Source organism: Scyliorhinus torazame, chromosome 30 (assembly GCF_047496885.1).
Source record: "Scyliorhinus torazame isolate Kashiwa2021f chromosome 30, sScyTor2.1, whole genome shotgun sequence".
Taxonomy (NCBI): domain Eukaryota; kingdom Metazoa; phylum Chordata; class Chondrichthyes; order Carcharhiniformes; family Scyliorhinidae; genus Scyliorhinus; species Scyliorhinus torazame.
In genome coordinates, this window is record NC_092736.1 from 6,430,191 (window position 1) to 6,449,459 (window position 19,269).

Sequence of the window (19,269 nt, forward strand, 5' to 3'; positions counted from 1 at the left end):
TTAAATGGGTGGGTAGAGTCAGTGATAGGGGAGAGTGTACATGGGGGTGTGGGAGGGGATTAAATGGGGGGTAGAGTCAGTGATAGGGGAGAGTGTACATGGGGGTGTGGGAGGGGATTAAATGGGGGGTAGAGTCAGTGATAGGGGAGAGTGTACATGGGGGTGTGGGAGGGGATTAAATGGGGGGTAGAGTCAGTGATAGGGGAGCGTGTACATGGGGGTGTGGGAGGGGATTAAATGGGGGGTAGAGTCAGTGATAGGGGAGAGTGTACATGGGGGTGTGGGAGGGGATTAAATGGGGGGTAGAGTCAGTGATAGGGGAGAGTGTACATGGGGGTGTGGGAGGGGATTAAATGGGTGGGTAGTCAGTGATAGGGGAGAGTGTACATGGGGGTGTGGGAGGGGAGTGAATGGGGGGGTAGAGTCAGTGATAGGGGAGAGTGTGCATGGGGATGTGGGAGGGGAGTGATGAGAGGGGAGAGTCAGTGATAGGGGAGAGTGTACATGGGGATGTGGGAGGGGATTAAATCGGTGGAGTCAGTGATAGCGGAGAGTGTACATGGGGGTGTGGGAGGGGAGTGAATGGAGGGTAGAGTCAGTGATAGGGTAGAGTCAGTGATAGGGGAGAGTGTACATGGGGGTGTGGGAGGGGATTAAATGGGTGGGTAGTCAGTGATAGGGGAGAGTGTACATGGGGATGTGGGAGGGGGGATTAAATGGGTGGGTAGAGTCAGTGATAGGGGAGAGTGTACATGGGGGTGTGGGGGGGGATTAAATGGGTGGGTAGTCAGTGATAGGGGAGAGTGTACATGGGGGTGTGGGAGGGGATTAAATGGGGGGTAGAGTCAGTGATAGGGGAGAGTGTACATGGGGGTGTGGGAGGGGATTAAATTGGTGGGTAGAGTCAGTGATAGGGGAGAGTGTACATGGGGGTGTGGGAGGGGAGTGAATGGGGGGTAGAGTCAGTGATAGGGGAGAGTGTACATGGGGGTGTGGGAGGGGAGTGAATGGGGGGGTAGAGTCAGTGATAGGGGAGAGTGTACATGGGGGTGTGGGAGGGGAGTGAATGGGGGGTAGAGTCAGTGATAGGGGAGAGTGTACATGGGGGTGTGGGAGGGGATTAAATGGGGGGTAGAGTCAGTGATAGGGGAGAGTGTACATGGAGGTGTGGGAGGGGATTAAATGGGGGTAGAGTCAGTGATAGGGGAGAGTGTACATGGGGGTGTGGGAGGGGAGTGAATGGGTGGGTAGAGTCAGTGATAGGGGAGAGTGTACATGGGGGTGTGGGAGGGGATTAAATGGGGGGTAGTCAGTGATAGGGGAGAGTGTACGTGGGGATGTGGGAGGGGAGTGAATGGGGGGTAGAGTCAGTGATAGGGGAGAGTGTACATGGGGGTGTGGGAGGGGAGTGAATGGGTGGGTAGAGTCAGCGATAGGGGAGAGTGTACATGGGGGTGTGGGAGGGGATTAAATGGGTGGGTAGAGTCAGTGATAGGGGAGAGTGTACATGGGGATGTGGGAGGGGATTAAATGGGTGGGTAGTCAGTGATAGGGGAGAGTATACATGGGGGTGTGGGAGGGGAGTGAATGGGGAGTAGAGTCAGCGATAGGGGAGAGTGTACATGGGGGTGTGGGAGGGGATTAAATGGGTGGGTAGAGTCAGTGATAGGGGAGAGTGTACATGGGGGTGTGGGAGGGGATTAAATGGGGGGGTAGAGTCAGTGATAGGGGAGAGTGTACATGGGGGTGTGGGAGGGGATTAAATGGGGGGTAGAGTCAGTGATAGGGGAGAGTGTACATGGGGGTGTGGGAGGGGAGTGAATGGGTGGGTAGAGTCAGTGATAGGGGAGAGTGTACATGGGGGTGTGGGAGGGGAGTGAATGGGTGGGTAGAGTCAGTGATAGGGGAGAGTGTACATGGGGGTGTGGGAGGGGATTAAATGGGGGGTAGTCAGTGATAGGGGAGAGTGTACATGGGGGTGTGGGAATGGAATGAATGGGTGGGTAGAGTCAGCGATAGGGGAGAGTGTACATGGGGGTGTGGAAGGGGATTAAATGGGTGGGTAGAGTCAGTGATAGGGGAGAGTGTACATGGGGGTGTGGGAGGGGATTAAATGGGGGGTAGAGTCAGTGATAGGGGAGAGTGTACATGGGGGTGTGGGAGGGTATTAAATGGGTGGGTAGAGTCAGTGATAGGGGAGAGTGTACATGGGGGTGTGGGAGGGGATTAAATGGGGGGGTAGAGTCAGTGATAGGGGAGAGTGTACATGGGGGTGTGGGAGGGGATTAAATGGGGGGTAGAGTCAGTGATAGGGGAGAGTGTACATGGGGGTGTGGGAGGGGATTAAATGGGGGGTAGAGTCAGTGATAGGGGAGAGTGCACATGGGGATGTGGGAGGGGATTAAATCGGTGGAGTCAGTGATAGGGGAGAGTGTACATGGGGGTGTGGGAGGGGATTAAATGGGTGGGTAGTCAGTGATAGGGGAGAGTGTACATGGGGCTGTGGGAGGGGAGTGAATGGGGGGTAGAGTCAGTGATAGGGGAGAGTGTACATGGGGATGTGGGAGGGGAGTGATGAGACGGGAGAGTCAGTGATAGGGGAGAGTGTACATGGGGGTGTGGGAGGGGATTAAATCGGTGGAGTCAGTGATAGGGGAGAGTGTACATGGGGGTGTGGGAGGGGATTAAATGGGTGGGTAGTCAGTGATAGGGGAGAGTGTACATGGGGGTGTGGGAGGGGATTAAATGGGGGGTAGCGTCAGTGATAGGGGATAGTGTACATGGGGGTGTGGGAGGGGAGTGAATGGGCGGGTAGAGTCAGTGATAGGGGAGAGTGTACATGGGGGTGTGGGAGGGGATTAAATGGGGGATAGAGTCAGTGATAGGGGAGAGTGTACATGGGGGTGTGGGAGGGGATTAAATGGGGGGTAGAGTCGGTGATAGGGGAGAGTGTACATGGGGGTGTGGGAGGGGATTAAATGGGGGGTAGAGTCAGTGATAGGGAAGAGTGTACATGGGGGTGTGGGAGGGGATTAAATGGGAGGTAGAGTCAGTGATAGGGGAGAGTGTACATGGGGGTGTGGGAGGGGATTAAATGGGTGGGTAGTCAGTGATAGGGGAGAGTGTACATGGGGGTGTGGGAGGGGAGTGAATGGGGGGTAGAGTCAGTGATAGGGGAGAGTGTACATGGGGATGTGGGAGGGGAGTGATGAGAGGGGAGAGTCAGTGATAGGGGAGAGTGTACATGGGGATGTGGGAGGGGATTAAATCGGTGGAGTCAGTGATAGCGGAGAGTGTACATGGGGGTGTGGGAGGGGATTAAATGGGTGGGTAGTCAGTGATGGGGAGAGTGTACATGGGGGTATGGGAGGGGGGATTAAATGGGTGGGTAGAGTCAGTGATAGGGGAGAGTGTACATGGGGGTGTGGGAGGGGAGTGAATGGGGGGTAGAGTCAGTGATAGGGGAGAGTGTACATGGGGGTGTGGGAGGGGGGATTAAATGGGTGGGTAGAGTCAGTGATAGGGGAGAGTGTACATGGGGGTGTGGGAGGGGAGTGAATGGGGGGTAGAGTCAGTGATAGGGGAGAGTGTACATGGGGGTGTGGGGGGGGGATTAAATGTCTGGGTAGAGTCAGTGTTAGGGGAGAGTGTACATGGGGGTGTGGAAGGGGATTAAATGGGTGGGTAGTGTCAGTGATAGGGGAGAGTGTACATGGGGTGTGGGAGGGGATTAAATGGGTGGGTAGTCAGTGATAGCGGAGAGTGTACATGGGGGTGTGGGAGGGGAGTGAATGGAGGGTAGAGTCAGTGATAGGGTAGAGTCAGTGATAGGGGAATGTGTACATGGGGGGGTGTGAGGGGATTAAATGGGTGGGTAGTCAGTGATAGGGGAGAGTGTACATGGGGGTGTGGGAGGGGGGATTAAATGGGTGGGTAGAGTCAGTGATAGGGGAGAGTGTACATGGGGGTGTGGGGGGGATTAAATGGGTGGGTAGTCAGTGATCGGGGAGAGTGTACATGGGGGTGTGGGAGGGGATTAAATGGGGGGTAGAGTCAGTGATAGGGGAGAGTGTACATGGGCGTGTGGGAGGGGAGTGAATGGGGGGTAGAGTCAGTGATAGGGGAGAGTGTACATGGGGGTGTGGGGGGGGGATTAAATGGGTGGGTAGAGTCAGTGATAGGGGAGAGTGTACATGCGGGTGTGGGGGGGGGGGATTAAGTGGGTGGGTAGTCAGTGATAGGGGAGAGTGTACATGAGGATGTGGGAGGGGATTAAATCGGTGGAGTCAGTGATAGGGGAGAGTGTACATGGGGGTGTGGGAGGGGATTAAATGGGTGGGTAGAGTCAGTGATAGGGGAGAGTGTACATGGGGGTGTGGGAGGGGATTAAATGGGGGGTAGAGTCAGTGATAGGGGATAGTGTACATGGGGGTGTGGGAGGGGAGTGAATGGGTGGGTAGAGTCAGTGATAGGGGAGAGTGTACATGGGGGTGTGGGAGGGGATTAAATGGGGGGTAGAGTCAGTGATAGGGGAGAGTGTACATGGGGGTGTGGGAGGGGATTAAATGGGGGGTAGAGTCAGTGATAGGGGAGAGTGTACATGGGGGTGTGGGAGGGGATTAAATGGGGGGTAGAGTCAGTGAGAGGGGAGAGTGTACATGGCGGTGTGGGAGGGGATTAAATGGGGGGTAGAGTCAGTGATAGGGGAGAGTGTACATGGGGGTGTGGGAGGGGATTAAATGGGGGGTAGAGTCAGTGATAGGGGAGAGTGTACATGGGGGTGTGGGAGGGGATTAAATGGGGGGTAGAGTCAGTGATAGGGGAGAGTGTACGTGGGGGTGTGGGAGGGGATTAAATGGGTGGGTAGTCAGTGATAGGGGAGAGTGTACATGGGGGTGTGGGAGGGGAGTGAATGGGGGGTAGAGTAAGTGATAGGGGAGAGTGTACATGGGGATGTGGGAGGGGAGTGATGAGAGGGGAGAGTCAGTGATAGGGGAGAGTGTACATGGGGATGTGGGAGGGGATTAAATCGGTGGAGTCAGTGATAGCGGAGAGTGTACATGGGGGTGTGGGAGGGGAGTGAATGGAGGGTAGAGTCAGTGATAGGGTAGAGTGTACATGGGGGTGTGGGAGGGGGGATTAAATGGGTGGGTAGAGTCAGTGATAGGGGAGAGTGTACATGGGGGTGTGGGAGGGGAGTGAATGGGGGGTAGAGTCAGTGATAGGGGAGAGTGTACATGGGGGTGTGGAAGGGGATTAAATGGGTGGGTAGTGTCAGTGATAGGGGAGAGTGTACATGGGGTGTGGGAGGGGATTAAATGGGTGGGTAGTCAGTGATAGCGGAGAGTGTACATGGGGGTGTGGGAGGGGAGTGAATGGAGGGTAGAGTCAGTGATAGGGTAGAGTCAGTGATAGGGGAATGTGTACATGGGGGTGTGGGAGGGGATTAAATGGGTGGGTAGAGTCAGTGATAGGGGAGAGTGTACATGAGGGTGTGGGGGGGATTAAATGGGTGGGTAGTCAGTGATAGGGGAGAGTGTACATGGGGGTGTGGGAGGGGATTAAATGGGGGGTAGAGTCAGTGATAGGGGAGAGTGTACATGGGGGTGTGGGAGGGGATTAAATGGGTGGGTAGAGTCAGTGATAGGGGAGAGTGTACATGGGGGTGTGGGAGGGGAGTGAATGGGGGGTAGAGTCAGTGATAGGGGAGAGTGTACATGGGGGTGTGGGGGGGGGATTAAGTGGGTGGGTAGTCAGTGATAGGGGAGAGTGTACATGGGGGTGTGGGAGGGGATTAAATGGGTGGGTAGTCAGTGATAGGGGAGAGTGTACATGGGGGTGTGGGAGGGGAGTGAATGGGGGGGGTAGAGTCAGTGATAGGGGAGAGTGTACATGGGGGTGTGGGGGGGAATTAAATGGGTGGGTAGAGTCAGTGATAGGGGAGAGTGTACATGGGGGTGTGGGAGGGGATTAAATGGGTGGTAGAGTCAGTGATAGGGGAGAGTGTACATGGGGGTGTGGGAGGGGATTAAATGGGTGGGTAGAGTCAGTGATAGGGGAGAGTGTACATGGGGGTGTGGGAGGGGATTAAATGGGTGGGTAGAGTCAGTGATAGGGGAGAGTGTACATGGGGGTGTGGGAGGGGATTAAATGGGGGGTAGAGTCAGTGATAGGGGAGAGTGTACATGGGGGTGTGGGAGGGGATTAACTGGGGGGTAGAGTCAGTGATAGGGGAGAGTGTACATGGGGGTGTGGGAGGGGAATGAATGGGTGGGTAGAGTCAGTGATAGGGGAGAGTGTACATGGGGGTGTGGGAGGGGATTAAATGGGGGGTAGAGTCAGTGATGGGGAGAGTGCACATGGGGGTGTGGGAGGGGATTAAATGGGTGGTTAGTCAGTGATAGGGGAGAGTGTACATGGGGCTGTGGGAGGGGAGTGAATGGGGGGTAGAGTCAGTGATAGGGGAGAGTGTACATGGGGATGTGGGAGGGGAGTGATGAGACGGGAGAGTCAGTGATAGGGGAGAGTGTACATGGGGATGTGGGAGGGGATTAAATCGGTGGAGTCAGTGATAGGGGAGAGTGTACATGGGGGTGTAGGAGGGGATTAAATGGGTGGGTAGAGTCAGTGATAGGGGAGAGTGTACATGGGGGTGTGGGAGGGGATTAAATGGGGGGTAGAGTCAGTGATAGGGGAGAGTGTACATGGGGGTGTGGGAGGGGATTAAATGGGGGGTAGAGTCAGTGATAGGGGAGAGTGTACATGGGGGTGTGGGAGGGGATTAAATGGGGGGTAGAGTCAGTGATAGGGGAGCGTGTACATGGGGGTGTGGGAGGGGATTAAATGGGGGGTAGAGTCAGTGATAGGGGAGAGTGTACATGGGGGTGTGGGAGGTGATTAAATGGGGGGTAGAGTCAGTGATAGGGGAGAGTGTACATGGGGGTGTGGGAGGGGATTAAATGGGTGGGTAGTCAGTGATAGGGGAGAGTGTACATGGGGGTGTGGGAGGGGAGTGAATGGGGGGGTAGAGTCAGTGATAGGGGAGAGTGTGCATGGGGATGTGGGAGGGGAGTGATGAGAGGGGAGAGTCAGTGATAGGGGAGAGTGTACATGGGGATGTGGGAGGGGATTAAATCGGTGGAGTCAGTGATAGCGGAGAGTGTACATGGGGGTGTGGGAGGGGAGTGAATGGAGGGTAGAGTCAGTGATAGGGTAGAGTCAGTGATAGGGGAGAGTGTACATGGGGGTGTGGGAGGGGATTAAATGGGTGGGTAGTCAGTGATAGGGGAGAGTGTACATGGGGATGTGGGAGGGGGGATTAAATGGGTGGGTAGAGTCAGTGATAGGGGAGAGTGTACATGGGGGTGTGGGGGGGGATTAAATGGGTGGGTAGTCAGTGATAGGGGAGAGTGTACATGGGGGTGTGGGAGGGGATTAAATGGGGGGTAGAGTCAGTGATAGGGGAGAGTGTACATGGGGGTGTGGGAGGGGATTAAATTGGTGGGTAGAGTCAGTGATAGGGGAGAGTGTACATGGGGGTGTGGGAGGGGAGTGAATGGGGGGTAGAGTCAGTGATAGGGGAGAGTGTACATGGGGGTGTGGGAGGGGATTAAATGGCTGGGTAGAGTCAGTGATAGGGGAGAGTGTACATGGGGGTGTGGGGGGGGGATTAAGTGGGTGGGTAGTCAGTGATAGGGGAGAGTGTACATGGGGGTGTGGAAGGGGATTAAATGGGTGGGTAGAGTCAGTGATAGGGGAGAGTGTACATGGGGTGTGGGAGAGGATTAAATGGGTGGGTAGTCAGTGATAGCGGAGAGTGTACATGGGGGTGTCGGAGGGGAGTGAATGGAGGGTAGAGTCAGTGATAGGGTAGAGTCAGTGATAGGGGAATGTGTACATGGGGGTGTGGGAGGGAATTAAATGGGTGGGTAGAGTCAGTGATAGGGTAGAGTCAGTGATAGGGGAATGTGTACATGGGGGTGTGGGAGGGGATTAAATGGGTGGGTAGAGTCAGTGATAGGGGAGAGTGTACATGGGGGTGTGGGAGGGGAGTGAATGGGGGGTAGAGTCAGTGATAGGGGAGAGTGTACATGGGGGTGTGGGAGGGGGGATTAAATGGGTGGGTAGAGTCAGTGATAGGGGAGAGTGTACATGGGGGTGTGGGAGGGGATTAAATGGGTGGGTAGGGTCAGTGATAGGGGAGAGTGTACATGGGGTGTGGGAGGGGATTAAATGGGTGGGTAGTCAGTGATAGCGGAGAGTGTACATGGGGGTGTGGGAGGGGAGTGAATGGAGGGTAGAGTCAGTGATAGGGTAGAGTCAGTGATAGGGGAATGTGTACATGGGGGTGTGGGAGGGGATTAAATGGGTGGGTAGAGTCAGTGATAGGGTAGAGTCAGTGATAGGGGAATGTGTACATGGGGGTGTGGGAGGGGATTAAATGGGTGGGTAGAGTCAGTGATAGGGGAGAGTGTACATGGGGGTGTGGGAGGGGAGTGAATGGGGGGTAGAGTCAGTGATAGGGGAGAGTGTACATGGGGGTGTGGGAGGGGGGATTAAATGGGTGGGTAGAGTCAGTGATAGGGGAGAGTGTACATGGGGGTGTGGGAGGGGATTAAATGGGTGGGTAGTCAGTGATAGCGGAGAGTGTACATGGGGGTGTGGGAGGGGAGTGAATGGAGGGTAGAGTCAGTGATAGGGTAGAGTCAGTGATAGGGGAATGTGTACATGGGGGTGTGGGAGGGGATTAAATGGGTGGGTAGAGTCAGTGATAGGGTAGAGTCAGTGATAGGGGAATGTGTACATGGGGGTGTGGGAGGGGATTAAATGGGTGGGTAGAGTCAGTGATAGGGGAGAGTGTACATGCGGGTGTGGGAGGGGAGTGAATGGGGGTAGAGTCAGTGATAGGGGAGAGTGTACATGGGGGTGTGGGAGGGGGGATTAAATGGGTGGGTAGAGTCAGTGATAGGGGAGAGTGTACATGGGGGTGTGGGGGGGATTAAATGGGTGGGTAGTCAGTGATAGGGGAGAGTATACATGGGGGTGTGGGAGGGGATTAAATGGGGGGTAGAGTCAGTGATAGGGGAGAGTGTACATGGGGGTGTGGGAGGGGATTAAATGGGTGGGTAGAGTCAGTGATAGGGGAGAGTGTACATGGGGGTGTGGGAGGGGAGTGAATGGGGGTTAGAGTCAGTGATAGGGGAGAGTGTACATGGGGGTGTGGGTGGGGGATTAAATGGGTGGGTAGAGTCAGTGATAGGGGAGAGTGTACATGGGGGTGTGGGGGGGGGATTAAGTGGGTGGGTAGTCAGTGATAGTGGAGAGTGTACATGGGGGTGTGGGAGGGGAGTGAATGGAGGGTAGAGTCAGTGATAGGGTAGAGTCAGTGATAGGGGAATGTGTACATGGGGGTGTGGGAGGGGATTAAATGGGTGGGTAGAGTCAGTGATAGGGTAGAGTCAGTGATAGGGGAATGTGTACATGGGGGTGTGGGAGGGGATTAAATGGGGGGTAGAGTCAGTGATAGGGGAGAGTGTACATGGGGGTGTGGGAGGGGGGATTAAATGGGTGGGTAGAGTCAGTGATAGGGGAGAGTGTACATGGGGGTGTGGGGGGGATTAAATGGGTGGGTAGAGTCAGTGATAGGGGAGAGTGTACATGGGGTGTGGGAGGGGATTAAATGGGTGGGTAGTCAGTGATAGCGGAGAGTGTACATGGGGGTGTGGGAGGGGAGTGAATGGAGGGTAGAGTCAGTGATAGGGTAGAGTCAGTGATAGGGGAATGTGTACATGGGGGTGTGGGAGGGGATTAAATGGGTGGGTAGAGTCAGTGATAGGGTAGAGTCAGTGATAGGGGAATGTGTACATGGGGGTGTGGGAGTGGATTAAATGGGTGGGTAGAGTCAGTGATAGGGGAGAGTGTACATGGGGGTGTGGGAGGGGAGTGAATGGGGGGTAGAGTCAGTGATAGGGGAGAGTGTACATGGGGGTGTGGGAGGGGGGATTAAATGGGTGGGTAGTCAGTGATAGGGGAGACTGTACATGGGGGTGTGGGAGGGGATTAAATGGGGGGTAGAGTCAGTGATAGGGGAGAGTGTACATGGGGGTGTGGGAGGGGATTAAATGGGTGGGTAGAGTCAGTGATAGGGGAGAGTGTACATGGGGGTGTGGGGGGGAATTAAATGGGTGGGTAGAGTCAGTGATAGGGGAGAGTGTACATGGGGGTGTGGGAGGGGAGTGAATGGGGGGTAGAGTCAGTGATAGGGGAGAGTGTACATGGGGGTGTGGGGGGGGGATTAAATGGGTGGGTAGAGTCAGTGATAGGGGAGAGTGTACATGGGGGTGTGGGGGGGGGATTAAGTGGGTGGGTAGTCAGTGATAGGGGAGAGTGTACATGGGGGTGTGGAAGGGGATTAAATGGGTGGGTAGTCAGTGATAGGGGAGAGTGTACATGGGGTGTGGGAGGGGATTAAATGGGTGGGTAGTCAGTGATAGGGGAGAGTGTACATGGGGGTGTGGGGGGGAATTAAATGGGTGGGTAGAGTCAGTGATAGGGGAGAGTGTACATGGGGGTGTGGGAGGGGAGTGAATGGGGGGTAGAGTCAGTGATAGGGGAGAGTGTACATGGAGGTGTGGGGGGGGGGATTAAATGGGTGGGTAGAGTCAGTGATAGGGGAGAGTGTACATGGGGGTGTGGGAGGGGATTAAATGGGTGGGTAGTCAGTGATAGGGGAGAGTGTACATGGGGATGTGGGTGGGGATTAAATGGGTGGGTAGAGTCAGTGATAGGGGAGAGTGTACATGGGGGTGTGGGAGGGGAGTGAATGGGGGGTAGAGTCAGTGATAGGGGAGAGTGTACATGGGGGTGTGGGAGGGGATTAAATGGGTGGGTAGAGTCAGTGATGGGGGAGAGTGTACATGGGGGTGTGGGAGGGGAGTGAATGGGGGGTAGAGTCAGTGATAGGGGAGAGTGTACATGGGGGTGTGGGAGGGGATTAAATGGGGGGGTAGAGTCAGGGATAGGGGAGAGTGTACATGGGGGTGTGGGGGGGGATTAAATGGGGGGGGTAGAGTCAGGGATAGGGGAGAGTGTACATGGGGATGTGGGAGGGGATTAAATGGGTGGGTAGTCAGTGATAGGGGAGAGTGTACATGGGGGTGTGGGAGGGGATTAAATGGGGGGTAGAGTCAGTGATAGGGGAGAGTGTACATGGGGGTGTGGGAGGGGATTAAATGGGGGGTAGAGTCAGTGATAGGGGAGAGTGAACATGGGGGTGTGGGAGGGGATTAAATGGGGGGTAGAGTCAATGATAGGGGAGAGTGTACATGGGGGTGTGGGAGGGGAGTGAATGGGGGGTAGAGTCAGTGATAGGGGAGAGTGTACATTGGGATGTGGGAGGGGAGTGATGAGAGGGGAGAGTCAGTGATAGGGGAGAGTGTACATGGGGATGTGGGAGGGGATTAAATCGGTGAAGTCAGTGATAGGGGAGAGTGTACATGGGGGTGTGGGAGGGGATTAAATGGGTGGGTAGAGTCAGTGATAGGGGAGAGTGTTCATGGGGGTGTGGGGGTGGGGATTAAGTGGGTGGGTAGTCAGTGATAGGGGAGAGTGTACATGGGGGTGTGGAAGGGGATTAAATGGGAGGGTAGAGTCAGTGATAGGGGAGAGTGTACATGGGGTGTGGGAGGGGATTAAATGGGTGGGTAGTCAGTGATAGCGGAGAGTGTTCATGGGGGTGTGGGAGGGGAGTGAATGGCGGGTAGAGTCAGTGATAGGGAAGAGTCAGTGATAGGGGAATGTGTACATGGGGGTGTGGGAGGGGATTAAATGGGTGGGTAGTCAGTGATAGGGGAGAGTGTACATGGGGGTGTGGGAGGGGATTAAATGGGTGGGTAGTCAGTGATAGCGGAGAGTGTACATGGGGGTGTGGGAGGGGAGTGAATGGCGGGTAGAGTCAGTGATAGGGTAGAGTCAGTGATAGGGGAATGTGTACATGGGGGTGTGGGAGGGGATTAAATGGGTGGGTAGTCAGTGATAGGGGAGAGTGTACATGGGGGTGTGGGAGGGGGGATTAAATGGGTGGGTAGAGTCAGTGATAGGGGAGAGTGTACATGGGGGTGTGGGGGGGATTAAATGGGTGGGTAGTCAGTGATAGGGGAGAGTGTACATGGGGGTGTGGGAGGGGATTAAATGGGGGGTAGAGTCAGTGATAGGGGAGAGTGTACATGGGGGTGTGGGGGGAGGATTAAGTGGGTGGGTAGTCAGTGATAGGGGAGAGTGTACATGGGGGTGTGGAAGGGGATTAAATGGGTGGGTAGAGTCAGTGATAGGGGAGAGTGTACATGGGGGTGTGGGGGGGGGGATTAAGTGGGTGGGTAGTCAGTGATAGGGGAGAGTGTACATGGGGGTGTGGAAGGGGATTAAATGGGTGGGTAGAGTCAGTGATAGGCGAGAGTGTACATGGGGGTGTGGGAGGGGATTAAATGGGTGGGTAGTCAGTGATAGGGGAGAGTGTACATGGGGGTGTGGGAGGGGAGTGAATGGGGGGGTAGAGTCAGTGGTAGGGGAGAGTGTACATGGGGGTGTGGGGGGGAATTAAATGGGTGGGTAGAGTCAGTGATAGGGGAGAGTGTACATGGGGTTGTGGGAGGGGATTAAATGGGTGGTAGAGTCAGTGATAGGGGAGAGTGTACATGGGGGTGTGGGAGGGGATTAAATGGGTGGGTAGTCAGTGATAGGGGAGAGTGTACATGGGGGTGTGGGTGGGGATTAAATGGGTGGGTAGAGTCAGTGATAGGGGAGAGTGTACATGGGGATGTGGGAGGGGAGTGAATGGGGGGTAGAGTCAGTGATGGGGGAGAGTGTACATGGGGGTGTGGGAGGGGAGTGAATGGGAGGTAGAGTCAGTGATAGGGGAGAGTGTACATGGGGGTGTGGGAGGGGATTAAATGGGGGGGTAGAGTCAGTGATAGGGGAGAGTGTACATGGGGGTGTGGGAGGGGATTAAATGGGTGGGTAGAGTCAGTGATGGGGGAGAGTGTACATGGGGGTGTGGGAGGGGAGTGAATGGGGGGTAGAGTCAGTGATAGGGGAGAGTGTACATGGGGGTGTGGGAGGGGATTAAATGGGGGGGTAGAGTCAGCGATAGGGGAGAGTGTACATGGGGGTGTGGGGGGGGATTAAATGGGGGGGGTAGAGTCAGGGATAGGGGAGAGTGTACATGGGGATGTGGGAGGGGATTAAATGGGTGGGTAGTCAGTGATAGGGGAGAGTGTACATGGGGGTGTGGGAGGGGATTAAATGGGGGGTAGAGTCAGTGATAGGGGAGAGTGTACATGGGGGTGTGGGAGGGGATTAAATGGGGGGTAGAGTCAGTGATAGGGGAGAGTGAACATGGGGGTGTGGGAGGGGATTAAATGGGGGTTAGAGTCAATGATAGGGGAGAGTGTACATGGGGGTGTGGGAGGGGAGTGAATGGGGGGTAGAGTCAGTGATAGGGGAGAGTGTACATTGGGATGTGGGAGGGGAGTGATGAGAGGGGAGAGTCAGTGATAGGGGAGAGTGTACATGGGGATGTGGGAGGGGATTAAATCGGTGGAGTCAGTGATAGGGGAGAGTGTACATGGGGGTGTGGGAGGGGATTAAATGGGTGGGTAGAGTCAGTGATAGGGGAGAGTGTTCATGGGGGTGTGGGGGTGGGGATTAAGTGGGTGGGTAGTCAGTGATAGGGGAGAGTGTACATGGGGGTGTGGAAGGGGATTAAATGGGAGGGTAGAGTCAGTGATAGGGGAGAGTGTACATGGGGTGTGGGAGGGGATTAAATGGGTGGGTAGTCAGTGATAGCGGAGAGTGTTCATGGGGGTGTGGGAGGGGAGTGAATGGGTGGGTAGTCAGTGATAGCGGAGAGTGTACATGGGGGTGTGGGAGGGGAGTGAATGGCGGGTAGAGTCAGTGATAGGGTAGAGTCAGTGATAGGGGAATGTGTACATGGGGGTGTGGGAGGGGATTAAATGGGTGGGTAGTCAGTGATAGGGGAGAGTGTACATGGGGGTGTGGGAGGGGGGATTAAATGGGTGGGTAGAGTCAGTGATAGGGGAGAGTGTACATGGGGGTGTGGGGGGGATTAAATGGGTGGGTAGTCAGTGATAGGGGAGAGTGTACATGGGGGTGTGGGAGGGGATTAAATGGGGGGTAGAGTCAGTGATAGGGGAGAGTGTACATGGGGGTGTGGGGGGAGGATTAAGTGGGTGGGTAGTCAGTGATAGGGGAGAGTGTACATGGGGGTGTGGAAGGGGATTAAATGGGTGGGTAGAGTCAGTGATAGGGGAGAGTGTACATGGGGGTGTGGGGGGGGGGATTAAGTGGGTGGGTAGTCAGTGATAGGGGAGAGTGTACATGGGGGTGTGGAAGGGGATTAAATGGGTGGGTAGAGTCAGTGATAGGCGAGAGTGTACATGGGGGTGTGGGAGGGGATTAAATGGGTGGGTAGTCAGTGATAGGGGAGAGTGTACATGGGGGTGTGGGAGGGGAGTGAATGGGGGGGTAGAGTCAGTGGTAGGGGAGAGTGTACATGGGGGTGTGGGGGGGAATTAAATGGGTGGGTAGAGTCAGTGATAGGGGAGAGTGTACATGGGGTTGTGGGAGGGGATTAAATGGGTGGTAGAGTCAGTGATAGGGGAGAGTGTACATGGGGGTGTGGGAGGGGATTAAATGGGTGGGTAGTCAGTGATAGGGGAGAGTGTACATGGGGGTGTGGGTGGGGATTAAATGGGTGGGTAGAGTCAGTGATAGGGGAGAGTGTACATGGGGATGTGGGAGGGGAGTGAATGGGGGGTAGAGTCAGTGATGGGGGAGAGTGTACATGGGGGTGTGGGAGGGGAGTGAATGGGAGGTAGAGTCAGTGATAGGGGAGAGTGTACATGGGGGTGTGGGAGGGGATTAAATGGGGGGGTAGAGTCAGTGATAGGGGAGAGTGTACATGGGGGTGTGGGAGGGGATTAAATGGGTGGGTAGAGTCAGTGATGGGGGAGAGTGTACATGGGGGTGTGGGAGGGGAGTGAATGGGGGGTAGAGTCAGTGATAGGGGAGAGTGTACATGGGGGTGTGGGAGGGGATTAAATGGGGGGGTAGAGTCAGCGATAGGGGAGAGTGTACATGGGGGTGTGGGGGGGGATTAAATGGGGGGGGTAGAGTCAGGGATAGGGGAGAGTGTACATGGGGATGTGGGAGGGGATTAAATGGGTGGGTAGTCAGTGATAGGGGAGAGTGTACATGGGGGTGTGGGAGGGGATTAAATGGGGGGTAGAGTCAGTGATAGGGGAGAGTGTACATGGGGGTGTGGGAGGGGATTAAATGGGGGGTAGAGTCAGTGATAGGGGAGAGTGAACATGGGGGTGTGGGAGGGGATTAAATGGGGGTTAGAGTCAATGATAGGGGAGAGTGTACATGGGGGTGTGGGAGGGGAGTGAATGGGGGGTAGAGTCAGTGATAGGGGAGAGTGTACATTGGGATGTGGGAGGGGAGTGATGAGAGGGGAGAGTCAGTGATAGGGGAGAGTGTACATGGGGATGTGGGAGGGGATTAAATCGGTGGAGTCAGTGATAGGGGAGAGTGTACATGGGGGTGTGGGAGGGGATTAAATGGGTGGGTAGAGTCAGTGATAGGGGAGAGTGTTCATGGGGGTGTGGGGGTGGGGATTAAGTGGGTGGGTAGTCAGTGATAGGGGAGAGTGTACATGGGGGTGTGGAAGGGGATTAAATGGGAGGGTAGAGTCAGTGATAGGGGAGAGTGTACATGGGGTGTGGGAGGGGATTAAATGGGTGGGTAGTCAGTGATAGCGGAGAGTGTTCATGGGGGTGTGGGAGGGGAGTGAATGGGTGGGTAGTCAGTGATAGCGGAGAGTGTACATGGGGGTGTGGGAGGGGAGTGAATGGCGGGTAGAGTCAGTGATAGGGTAGAGTCAGTGATAGGGGAATGTGTACATGGGGGTGTGGGAGGGGATTAAATGGGTGGGTAGTCAGTGATAGGGGAGAGTGTACATGGGGGTGTGGGAGGGGGGATTAAATGGGTGGGTAGAGTCAGTGATAGGGGAGAGTGTACATGGGGGTGTGGGGGGGATTAAATGGGTGGGTAGTCAGTGATAGGGGAGAGTGTACATGGGGGTGTGGGAGGGGATTAAATGGGGGGTAGAGTCAGTGATAGGGGAGAGTGTACATGGGGGTGTGGGGGGAGGATTAAGTGGGTGGGTAGTCAGTGATAGGGGAGAGTGTACATGGGGGTGTGGAAGGGGATTAAATGGGTGGGTAGAGTCAGTGATAGGGGAGAGTGTACATGGGGGTGTGGGGGGGGGGGATTAAGTGGGTGGGTAGTCAGTGATAGGGGAGAGTGTACATGGGGGTGTGGAAGGGGATTAAATGGGTGGGTAGAGTCAGTGATAGGCGAGAGTGTACATGGGGGTGTGGGAGGGGATTAAATGGGTGGGTAGTCAGTGATAGGGGAGAGTGTACATGGGGGTGTGGGAGGGGAGTGAATGGGGGGGTAGAGTCAGTGGTAGGGGAGAGTGTACATGGGGGTGTGGGGGGGAATTAAATGGGTGGGTAGAGTCAGTGATAGGGGAGAGTGTACATGGGGTTGTGGGAGGGGATTAAATGGGTGGTAGAGTCAGTGATAGGGGAGAGTGTACATGGGGGTGTGGGAGGGGATTAAATGGGTGGGTAGTCAGTGATAGGGGAGAGTGTACATGGGGGTGTGGGTGGGGATTAAATGGGTGGGTAGAGTCAGTGATAGGGGAGAGTGTACATGGGGATGTGGGAGGGGAGTGAATGGGGGGTAGAGTCAGTGATGGGGGAGAGTGTACATGGGGGTGTGGGAGGGGAGTGAATGGGAGGTAGAGTCAGTGATAGGGGAGAGTGTACATGGGGGTGTGGGAGGGGATTAAATGGGGGGGTAGAGTCAGTGATAGGGGAGAGTGTACATGGGGGTGTGGGGGGGGATTAAATGGGGGGGGGTAGAGTCAGGGATAGGGGAGAGTGTGGGAGGGGATTAAATGGGTGGGTAGTCAGTGATAGGGGAGAGTGTACATGGGGGTGTGGGTGGGGATTAAATGGGTGGGTAGAGTCAGTGATAGGGGAGAGTGTACATGGGGATGTGGGAGGGGAGTGAATGGGGGGTAGAGTCAGTAATAGGGGAGAGTGTGCATGGGGGTGTGGGAGGGGAGTGAATGGGGGGTAGAGTCAGTGATAGGGGAGAGTGTACATGGGGGTGTGGGAGGGGATTAAATGGGTGGGTACTCAGTGATAGGGGAGAGTGTACATGGGGGTGTGGGAAGGGATTAAATGGGTGGGTAGAGTCAGTAATAGGGGAGAGTATACATGGGGGTGTGGGAGGGGAGTGAATGCGGGGGTAGTCAGTGATAGGGGAGAGTGTACATGGGGGTGTGGTAGTTGTAGGGATAACTCCCTCTCGATTTCTTATATCTTATATTGTGAATTTGATTAAAATGTCTGCTTGCTTGTCGACAGGGGATCGGTCCACTGGATGAAATTTCAGGAGCGGCTCTGGAGAATCTGGGAGCACTCACTGCCTTTCTTGATGAAGGATTTGTTCGGCAAATAAACCACAGGGAACTGCTGCTAAGGCTGGATGACCTCAGCGGTTACTGTATCCCTGAAGAAAATAAGAACACATTTGGTTGGATGTTGACCAGAGGGGATGTGCTGGGGTAGGTAAGACAAAATGGAACGGGAATGGGAATAGTTATGGGAAGCGTCCATCAGGATTCCAGGACCTCATCCAGGGATATTTGATTTGAGCTGGACTTGACGGGTCTCCTCTCACCCAAATAGTCTGATGCTGATCGCCGAGTGCAGCTCACAACTAATGACAGGAGGAGAGGGAATAAAGGGGTTAACGGAACCCCTAGAGTTTCAAAGATTGGAGTCACTCAGTCCTTGATTTTCAAGTTAATAGATTAGGCCGATACTGCAACAACTTGCATTTGTATAGCAACTTTAAAGCAGTGAACTGCCGCAAGCTGCTTCCCGTCAAATAAAACCTGACTCCGAGTCACATATGGAGACATAGGGACCGGAGACCAAAATCTCAGTCGGAGAAGCAATTTAAGAGGAGCGTGAGACGGGCGGCATGGTGGCACAGTGGTTAGCACTGCTGCCTCACGGCACCGAGGATTCGGGTTCGAAACCACCCTGGGTCACTGTCCGTGTGGAGTTTGCACATTCTCCCCTGTGACTGCGTGGGTCTCGCCCCCACAACCCAAAAAGATGTGCAGGGTGCGTGGATTGGCCGCGCTAAATTGCCCCTTAAATGGAAAAAAAAGAATAGAGTACTCTGAATTTATAAAACAAAAAAAAAGAGGGTGAGGAGCAAATTCCGGAGCTTTCAGGACCAGCCAACCAATGGTGGGGTGATTAAAATTGGGGATGTTGAGAATGCTGGAATTGGAGGAGCGCAGGGATCTGGGTGGGATTACGGGACAGGCGGGATAACAGAGGTAGGGGGAGACAAGGCTATGCAAGGACGCACTTAATGAAATCTGAATGATTCCATTGTCTACAGGGATACTTCAGGCTGGACTCATTCGCAGCTAGAATATGTGGAGAGACTTGTCTTCAACCTCTCACCCGAAGATATTCACAAACTGCCAAAGGTAGAGTACACCCAGCCAGGCTCTGCGGGAGAATCGAGGGGGATAAAAATATTTGGATTCTGAGCCGTTCTATAACTCATTCTGTAAATTGGTCCCATCCACCGCCTTAAACATTCACTCCCTCCACCACCGATTAACCGTGGCAGCCGTGTACATGCAGCACTGCAGGAGCACACCAAGGCACTGTCAGAGGGTCAGTACTGAGGGAGTGCCGCACTGTCAGAGGGTCAGTACTGAGGGAGTGCTGCACTGTCAGAGGGTCAGTACTGAGGGAGTGCTGCACTGTCAGAGGGTCAGTACTGAGGGAGTGCCGCACTGTCAGAGGGTCAGTACTGAGGGAGTGCCGCACTGTCAGAGGGTCAGCACTGAGGGAGTGCCGCACTGTCAGAGGGTCAGCACTGAGGGAGTGCCGCACTGTCAGAGGGTCAGCACTGAGGGAGTGCCGCACTGTCAGAGGGCCAGTACTGAGGGAGTGCCGCACTGTCAGAGGGTCAGTACTGAGGGAGTGCCGCACTGTCAGAGGGTCAGCACTGAGGGAGTGCCGCACTGTCAGAGGGTCAGTACTGAGGGAGTGCCGCACTGTCAGAGGGTCAGTACTGAGGGAG

General features: G+C 54.9%; 1 protein-coding gene across 1 annotated transcript in view; it reads left to right on the forward strand.

The window, feature by feature from the left end:
* Nucleotides 1–19,269, forward strand: part of LOC140404258 (stereocilin) — a 131,475-nt gene that overhangs the window by 54,265 nt on the left and 57,941 nt on the right. The window contains exons 17-18 of the mRNA XM_072492590.1: nt 17,520–17,719; nt 18,574–18,664. Of these exons, the coding sequence (XP_072348691.1) occupies nt 17,520–17,719; nt 18,574–18,664 (291 nt within the window). The remainder of the gene's footprint in view (nt 1–17,519; nt 17,720–18,573; nt 18,665–19,269) is intronic.